We start from the raw sequence: 10,315 nt of genomic DNA, 5'->3' as shown, positions 1-10,315 counted from the left end.
GATACATTTTTATATATGAATTACAAACTATTTGCCATGTCTCAACCTGTTTTCTAAAAGTCCCCTGAGAATAATTTCACTGAGGTCACTGATCCTTTGAATAATTCCACTTGCATATACTAAAATTATATATGAAATTAAATCAGCCAAAACATTGAGCCTTTAGGGGGCTGTTATATGAGGGAAGTGTAATACAAAATGTGACAAAACACATCTGTGACAGATATTTTTTATGCTTTTCTGAGACACTTTTACTCTGATGATATAATGTAACACCAAAAATTAGAGCAAATGCGAGTTACTTTCTAAGCTTACCGTGGTGGCTTAAGTGTTAGTTATCAGCATAGACTGAAAAGAAATTCTCGACTTGAAAGAGCAGTACAGAACATATTTTGTTTTCAACTTACCATTTTTTCTTTCTAAATTGGGTCCAAAACCATATTTTCATATGATTATTTAATAATTAGAAAAAAATATTCAAGCAAAATCCAATTTTAGTGTTTTGATGTATCTATGCAGAAAAATATATTACCATTATGATTGTATCTTTCATTTACCAGAGCACAAACTAATACAGATCACACATACATAACATTAAAAGCCTATACTAAAGAAATGCAGACAAAAAGATCAAAATATAAAAGTAGAGTGAAAAAGACAAACCAAAGAGTACATAAAAAGAATTTTACCATAGAACCACAACCACAAACAGGGGATCAAAATCTTTAAGTACAGTGTAAACAAAGTATATAAGGAGAGTGTAAACAAACTTCATTGAAATGACTCTAATAACGTCAAACAAACTCATACAGGATATCAGAACATTAAAAAAAATAGTTTCAGAATATATCAAAATAACTGTACTTAACCACCACCATCATATAATAGAAAAAAATATAGAAGAGTAGAATATTAAAATGACATTATAGAAAGAAATAACCTGAGGTGAAATTGGCTAAAGAGGAAAAAATGGGTAGAGACACAACTAAATCTCCTGATACTGTATACCTGAGTTAAGAGTTTCGGAAAGAACCCTATTTCCATTATATAAAAGGAATATGAAGAGCTTAGTACAATGGACAAGATTATAGGAACAGTTATTTGGTTCATGAAATAATGGTGACACGATGCTTATGGAACTGTAAGCATGAAAAATTTATGTAATAAAAATTAAGTATCAGAAGGAAACATAATAAAGAAACGACCATGAGATTCAGGGAGAACTTTCCTGAACTAGCCGATCTCCAGACAGGTAATCCTGCCATATCCAGAATATTGAACTTTCATGTGTAGTTTTACTTTCTTTTGTCAGTCTAATTCAGTTCTTAATGGTCAACTCATCATCCATTCCCAGTTGTTTAACTGGTCTGTATTAAACACTCATTTTAACATCGTTTAGGAAAGACCGAACCAAAATACGTTTCTTTTCAATTTCTATATATCATTAAACGCATATAAGCACGACCAACTATTGCAGGTGGAATTCTTTTAAAAGGTATTCTCTTTGAAGTCACATTTGAGACGGTATGTTTACTTGGTTTAATGACGACAAACACGGTTTAGTGAAGAACGCATGTGATGTGTTCGATTTCGTTGAAAAGTCCACGACAAACTCGGAAAATTCTAATGAAATATTGCAGGCGTGACAGTACCTTCAGGATAATTTAGGCGTTTGATATCAACTGTCAGCAAGTTTAAGTGGGGACGCTGAGTCACATTAATCATTGCATTTATGACCTATATAGTGTCACTGGAATAAGGAATTAAGAATTTATTAAAAATGTAAAATTGTAAATGTAAAATGATAATTATTTGTGAGTTGTATAATTAGTTGAGATATCGATTCATGCGATGCGATTTTGATAGGTAGTTTATGAAAGCAGTAACAGTTTGCTACATTAATTGATAATAAGATGATTTACATAATTATATTTTTTTTTAATATTCAAAGGAAAGATTTTATAGAGACAAGTTTATCAGTGAAGTATTACAAACTCGATAACTTATAGAGGAAATTGCGTTTTGTTGAAAACAATATATTTCTTGTTGAAAAAAAAAATGTAAATATATAGCATAACCATCTCAAGTGTATCAAAACTTCCTACAACTGAACTAGTGACAGACCAACGATTAGTTAGGGTACTGCACGGTTAAATTATCAGTTTTATACTTCAGTTGTTGGCGGTCGAGGTCATTGCTGGCATGAACAGATTTATAAAATATGTAACAAGAAATTGGCAACTAAAACAGAGAAATTCATAAAGTCTTCATCTACTGAGATTATTTCACTCGAATAGTCTGTAAATTCCCTTGCCTTTATCAGAAGATGAAGATAATGTGACTGACAGCCATTGACTCCACCTTTAATGGGTATCCATGGAGAGGACCAATCAATTTCTAATGCTCATACATCTCTCACTCTAGAGAGAGAGAGAGAGAGAGAGAGAGAGAGAGAGAGAGAGAGAGAGAGAGAGAGAGAGAGAGAGAGAATGAAAATATAGCAAATAACAAATCAATAATTTGGATTTTTCTGCAATTTTGTTTATGTCTATGCAGTGTGAACGAAAGTAATATGAGAAATTAGGACGTTCATAAACCTAATTTTAACGAAACCCAAAACCTAGAGTGGAGCATATGTTCGTTTTAACCATTCTTTGCTGACTCATAATTACCGTGTCTGAAACATGGTACTACCTAATCTTGAACTGTCAACAAAATCTTCATTGAAGGTTAGCCAGGGCACCATCAACATATTGGGATACAACGGTCAAAGAGTTAGGGGTTCTTTGACTGGTCAGATGGTACTACATTGGATCCTTTTCTCTCTTTACGGTCACTTTCTGTTTGCTTACACATACACCGAATAGTCTGGCCTATTCTTTACAGATTATTTTCTGCCCTCACACAGACGACTAGACTGAGATTACCAAACAGTTCTTCTTCACCCATGGGGTTAACTACTGCACTGCAATTGTTCAGTGGCTAATTTCCTCTTGGTGAGGATAGAACAGACTCTTCAGCTATAGCAAACAGCTCTTTTAGGGGATGGATACTCCAAAATCCAAGCATTTCCTTCTAGTCTTGGATAGTATCATAGACTTTGTGTACCATGGTTTTCCACTGCCTTTGTTTAGAGTTCTCTCTTTATTTTTTTAGGGTACACACGTGCACACTATGCTGTCTAATATGTCTTCCTCTTGTTTTTGTTAAACTTTTAGAAGTTTATATATGAAATTTTTTTTAATGTTGTTACTGTTCTTAAAAATATTTTATTTTTCCTTGTCTCCTTTCCTCACTGGGCTAATTTCCCTGATGAAAACCCTTGGCTTATAGTATCCTGCTTTTCCAACTAGGGTTGTAGCTTAGCAAGTATCAACAACAACAACACAACAACAACAACAACAAAAACAATAATAATAATAATAATAATAATAATAATAATAATAATAATAATAATAATAATAATAGTATCTGGAGGAAATAATTTAATAGCTTCAATAAACAATTCTGAATTCGTGAATAAAGCAATGGTTTATTTCTTTGCCTTATCTGAAAATATAACAAAAAATCTGAAACTAAATTCTGAATTGTTATTAGAAAATTGACCCACAATAAAATTATATTTCCCCTTTTTGCACGTGACATAAATCACTTTAAGTTATAGTAATAACTACATACTGACGTTCCACATAAATATCTGTATTGTTTATTCTCAAGAATAAAAAGTATATATGATTTTGTAAAAAAAAAAAAAAAAAAAAAAAAAAAAAAAAGAATACCAGAACATCTGATGTTCAGTATCTACATACTACGTAAAAAAATAGTAATAGGCAATAAAACTTGCACAAACAGTTCTTTGATGATATTTTTGGTGTATTTCAAAAATCTTGAAAAATATTTATTTCAACCTACTGTATTTATAGTTTCTTCTTTCGTTACAGGGACTGATAAACGTTCTTCTACTGCCTCCCAGATATTTATCGCAAGCTTCGAACCACTTGAAGATAAAGTTCCATTTCAAGAATGCAACAATCGATTTCCATATAATACGGAAGATAGCACACTCAAGGAAGTTTTTTTCTTGAATGAAACTTGCGAGATAACCACACATCCATAAGGGTTTCACAGTAGATTCCTTCTTTATCATTATTGCCATTTTTCTCCGACCAGATCACCAACTTCATATAGTTATTACCCTTTTAGCCTTCGAACTTGCTTGACATTTTGTTAATGATACAGGAATATTTTCGTTCTTTTCTTTTACAAATCCTAGAAGAATTGCTACCACATTTTCATATGAAATACAATATTAATATCGAAAATCCATTTCTAAACATTACACAGCAAAACCTAAAGGAACAGTATAAAACATTGATTAATAAATTTCATTACATATATAAAAGTTTCTCTGTTTTCGTGTAAAAAATAAAATGGCAAAACAGTCAAACTGGTTCCCTATGGACTTAAAATAATAAAGATCATGCAGATTTCACAATAGGAACTATTAGAGTAACAAAATGTGTATATTTGGCCATTTGGGCTGAAACTCTATAAACTATATACATGGATGGAGAAAACCAGTAAGTCTTATTTGCTAGCTACACCACAGAAACGTTAATTCTTGATCATATCATATTTCAATACCGTGAAAAAAAAAAATTATATTTATTCTTGCTATTACTAACAGACTAGTGAATTTTATATATATATATATATATATATATATATATATATATATATATATATATATATATATATTATATATATATATATATATATATATATATATATATATATATATATATATATATATATATATATATATATATACTGTATATATACAGAAATGTACGCACAGACACATACATATACACACACACACACACACACACACACATACACACACACATATATATATATATATATATATATATATATATATATATATATATATATATATATATATATATAATATATATATATATTATATATATATATATATATATATATATATATATATATATATATATATATATATATATATATATATATATATATGTGTGTGTGTGTGTATTTACTAGCTAAGCTACAATCCTTATTAGGAAAGCAAGATGCTATAAGCCCAAGGACTCCAACAGGGAAAAATAGCCCAGTGAGGAGAGGAAAAAAGGAAATAAATAAACAACATAAGAAGTAGTTAACCATTAACATGAAATATTTCAAAAAACATTAACTGTATTAAAACAGATATTTGATAGATTAACTATTAAAGAACCTATGTGAGCCTGTTTAACATATAAACATTTGCTGCGAATTTGAACTTTTGAAGTTCTACTAATTCATCTCACCGATTAGGGAATACTCTCTCTCTCTCTCTCTCTCTCTCTCTCTCTCTCTCTCTCTCTCTCTCTCTCTCTCTCTCTCTCTGTATATATATATATATATATATATATATATATATATATATATATATATATATATATATATATATATATATATATATATATATTTATGTATATATATATATATATATATATATATATATATATATATATATATATATATATATATATATATATATATATATATGCAGGTAGTAAGTTGCCAGGGCACCAGCTGCCCGTTGAGATTCTACCACTAGAGAGTTATTGGATTTTTGACTGGCAAGACAGTAATACATTGGATCCCTCTCTCTGGTTACGGCTTATTTTTTATTTGCCTACCCATAAACAGAATAGTCTGGGCCATTCTTTACATATTCTCGTCTTTCCTTATACACCTGACAACAATGAGATACTAAACACTTCTTCGCCCATGGGGTTAATTACTGTACTGCAATTGTTCAGTGTACTTTCCTCTTGTTAAGGGTAGAAGAAACTCTTTAGCTATGGTAATTAGCTCTTCTAGAAAAAGGACACTGCAAAATTAAACCATTGCTCTCTAGTCTTGGGTAGTGCCATAGCCTCTGTACCATGGACTTCCAGTGTCTTGGGTTAGAGTTCTTTTGCTTGAAGGTACACTCTGGCCCAATATTCTATCATATAATTTGTTTTTCTTCCCCTTGTTTTTTTTTAAATAGTGTGTTGGGCAGGCTTAATAGAAGGGCCATGGATGCCTGGTGGTTTATCAAGAGGTTGTCTTTTCCTTTTTTGATTCTTTTTCTTCTCAAAACAATCCTTTATGTCCTCCCATCAGTTGAAGGGGCTATCCTGGAGGGTATTTAGCCTTGCATGGTGTATCGGCTCCTCCATGTTGACAAGTTTTTTCGACTTTTTACTATAGTCTATGGGTATCATCAATTACTTTATTTATAATTCTGTACATATTGTTTTTGTTATAATTCTCGTTAATCTAGTTTTTAAATATGATGTCTCTTTTTTATTTATATTATTTCTTATGCTGTCCGGAAACATTGAGTGAAATCAGGGACCAGTACGTCCTAGATTCCGTCAGTGTCGTCTTATGTATTGCAATATTCGTGGTCTTCATGCAAATATTAGAGACCTTACAGATGCATTCAGAAAGTATGATATTCTTCTGTGCTCAGAAACTTTGGTTTCTGATATGAGGCACTCATCTGAGCTCCTTATAACTTGTTTTAAGAAGCCAATAACTTTGAAACTTGATGCCATCCCTAGGGCCAGGGGAATGGCGGTATATATTAGGACAGAGAACCCTGCTTCTCATAAGTCCTGCTATCAGTGTGGATGTCATGAGATTCAGGTAATAAAAGTTTGTGGCAGGCATAACAACATTCATTTGTGTTCTATCTACCGGAATCCAGACACGAAGGATTCTATCTTCGATTGTCTCCTTACCATTATGGCTAAGAAACAAAAAGATGATAGAAAGGCTTCTTGTGTCTTTGTTGGTGATTTTAATACTCACCATAGGGAGTGGTTAAGTATTATCTCTCCTACCGATCGCTATGGCTTAAGAGCATAGACTTTGCATCTGAATTGGGCTGTGAGCAATCATAGATGAAGCTCTCACAGGTCTGGTAATTGCTTGGACCTCGTATACATTGTGGCGGGATGTTGCAACAACAACCCCCACACCCTTGATCACACTTAACAGACAATTGTCTCTGCAACACAAACTTTCCCCTTACTTTATCATAAACTGGACTCTTAAAAAAAAAAAAAAAAAAAAATCCTTAATACTATATTTCTTAAAAACTAAAATAATTAATACAAAAACCCTTCCACAATTAATTAAACCCTCAAAATCAATAAAGCATTAACAAAATTTCAACACTAAACACACAAAAAACGTAACATCATTCAAATAAATCAAAATAAAACCCTAACAAAACTTGAAACTAAACTGCACACCAACACCAAAAATGTGTTTATGAATATTGCGACACCAACACTCTCCTCAACACAAAGCCGACTGTCTTTTACGGCAAACTACTACTATCACCGCTCTGTGATTAACAGATTAAACTGTGTGGCAATTTGCCACAACTGCCTTGCTGATTGGGGTGGTAGTTATAGTCGTCATCATCATCATCATCATCATAATCATAATCATTAATCGAAATCTTAATAAACAGGCCAGGTCATCGACGATTTTGCAGTTCAAAAAGAGCAGTCCAAACCAAATCGTAGTACAGGCCAGGTCATCTACAATACATCCAATTTCTGAAAAAATTTAATCTCTCCAAAGGAGGAATCGCGGCCTAAAAATGAAAAAAAGAAAAACACTTACGAACACTCCCAGCTAACTAGACTATCACACTATAATCAAAGATAAATAATAAACTGTTCCTTTCATTCACAATCACGACAAGCAAATATAAAAAAAACTGTACTTACTCAGAAAACCAATGAACACTTCTACGCTGGTGATAAAGAATAAGGTATATCCAGCATTCACACACAACCGCCTCTAGCAGCAGTCAAATAAAAAAAGCATTGGCTCCGAAACATTTACCATTCTCCTAACCTAGCTAAAAGTAAACAAACCATCTCATTTATACCAACAGTCTTTCTCACAACAAACAATCGATACACTAACTACCTCTCTCTCTCTCTCTCTCTCTCTCTCTCTCTCTCTCTCTCTCTCTCTCTCTCAGGATTTGGCAAACACAAAAAATAAAAATTAATAAAAATTAATCCTCCACATTCCCCCCCCCCCTTACTTCGCCAAATCCATCTTACACAACACTTACCTGATTTTTTTCATAACCCAGTTGCAGTCGGGAACAGGACCTCTACTCCGAGTAACTGGTTCTTCATACAATCTCTCATTCACTTCTTCCTTATCACAATCATTTGCTACATTAACACTTTTACTATTTAAATCCCTATCATCTAATATATCACGCACTATCCCATCTACCTCACTATCATCTGGCCCTAAAATCTCACTATTTCGGTCAACAATTCATCCATTTCATCAAAACCATTTTCTACTTCAATAAAAGATTCATTCATACTACTTATCATTCTCCTATCTTTCATTCTCGCATTCGTCATCCTTTCTTTTACATCTAATGAAAAACCACACACACGATAGGTATCATTCATACTCAGCCATGATTCATCTGTATTAATACATTTACCTTCAACAATCACTTGTACATTTACACCCTTGTCATGCATATTCAGATTCTTACCTATACCTATAAATTTCCCTTGCACTTTCTCCTCGCTTAAAACTTTCAAACTCCTCTTTTTCCTATATTCAACTAACGCTAATTGTTTACTTTCTAGCCCTAACTTCTCATGCATACTAGGTTCATACTTACTCATTTCCAACCAATTATTAATCCCATTCTCACAAACGTCGATCCTATTCCTTCTACACACACAGAAGGACTCATCCAGTTGAACCCTCTCACACTCTAGTTTCCCGAACATCCTAGCTGGCCTAATCCCTTCTTTCTACAAACTCTAGCTATGTGCCCATCTACACCACATTCAGTACACTTACTCCGCGGCTCCTTGCACATTCTAGCATAATGACCATCCTTACCACAATTACCACAAATCACATTCATACGATTACTACGACACCCACTCGCTATGTGCCCAGTCATACCACACCGATAACATTTTACCCCTTTCTCTTTCTCGCACTTGCTAATTGTATACTCTACCTCACCACATCCAAAACATGCACCTAGAGCCCATCTACATTTATTCTTCTTATGTCCTACTTTCCCACATCTATAACACTTCTCTTCACGGATACAACTACCTGACCTACTTTGCTGCACACTAGCACTCCTCTCCCTCCAAACCTGATTCCCTTGCCTAAACCCATCATTTGTCCTTACAGGTATTCCCACACTACTCGCCCTAACACTCCTATCTACTACCTGATCAGCTATCCTCATCGGTCCTCTCATAACAGCATCTCTAAAACTAACAAAGTCTGACACGCTTTCCTCCATTCCAGTTCTTACACTCACAGATTTGCTTTCTTTCATACACCTATCCAACTCGTAATCCTCAACTATCTGTAAAATATCATCCCATGTCAATCTTTCTTTCATCCACCTCATCTTCTCCTTACGTTCCGAATTGATAAATTCACTCACATTCTCAGGTATGGTCGCCAAAAACTTCTTTATTAACTCCTTATTCTCATTTATGCCTTCATCCCCATACTTCTTCCTTGCTAATGTTTCTAACCTACATACATACATCGATATCGCTTCTCTTGCATTCATCCATGCTTCATCAAAATCATTCTTACGCTTATACCTAACACTCTCTTTCATACGTTTTACCTGCTTAATTATTCCCTTTTCACACTTTCATAATCAACATCCCCTACACTCATCATCACTCCATACATCGTCAACAAATACTCTGTCAAATATTCTCCTAACTCCCTAGCCCAAACTCTCTTACTATCAACATACTTATCCCGACAATGCCTCTCATACTCCTTGAAAAACTTGTATACATCCCTACTACTATGCTCATTGAACCTTTCACACCGAGGTACCTCTCTCATAAACAGTCTTACACACATCACGTTCATTTTCACTGCTATCATCACTGCTACCTTCCTTCTTGTTTCCTACTTTCTCGCTAGATTATAAGGAATCTAATGAAACACTCAAATTCCTATCCTTACCTTTTCTTTTCTTACCCTTTCTTTTACTTACCACTTTCACCCATTCATGATCATCCTTGCTATCATCTTGACAATTTTTTTCTCTTTCTTCACATCATTTTTACCTTTCTTCTCATTTTTCCTATCACATATCTGTTCATCCTCACTATGCTTAATTCCCTTATCTTCAATCTCAATAACACTATTACTATTACTATCACTATCACTTCATTTCCCATTA

At 33.3% G+C, this 10,315-nt stretch overlaps 1 protein-coding gene across 1 annotated transcript in view; it reads left to right on the top strand.

Moving 5' to 3' along the window:
- Positions 1-7,650, top strand: part of LOC137616705 (uncharacterized) — a 17,588-nt gene extending 9,938 nt beyond the window's left edge. Inside the window, exon 4 of the mRNA XM_068346702.1 lies at positions 7,559-7,650. Within this exon, the coding sequence (XP_068202803.1) occupies positions 7,559-7,650 (92 nt within the window). The remainder of the gene's footprint in view (positions 1-7,558) is intronic.
- Positions 7,651-10,315: the final 2,665 nt, after the last annotated feature.

Source organism: Palaemon carinicauda, chromosome 2 (assembly GCF_036898095.1).
Source record: "Palaemon carinicauda isolate YSFRI2023 chromosome 2, ASM3689809v2, whole genome shotgun sequence".
In the NCBI taxonomy this organism is placed as follows: domain Eukaryota; kingdom Metazoa; phylum Arthropoda; class Malacostraca; order Decapoda; family Palaemonidae; genus Palaemon; species Palaemon carinicauda.
The sequence above is the reverse complement of the archived record's forward strand: the minus strand, read 5'-3'. Positions and strand labels throughout refer to the sequence as shown.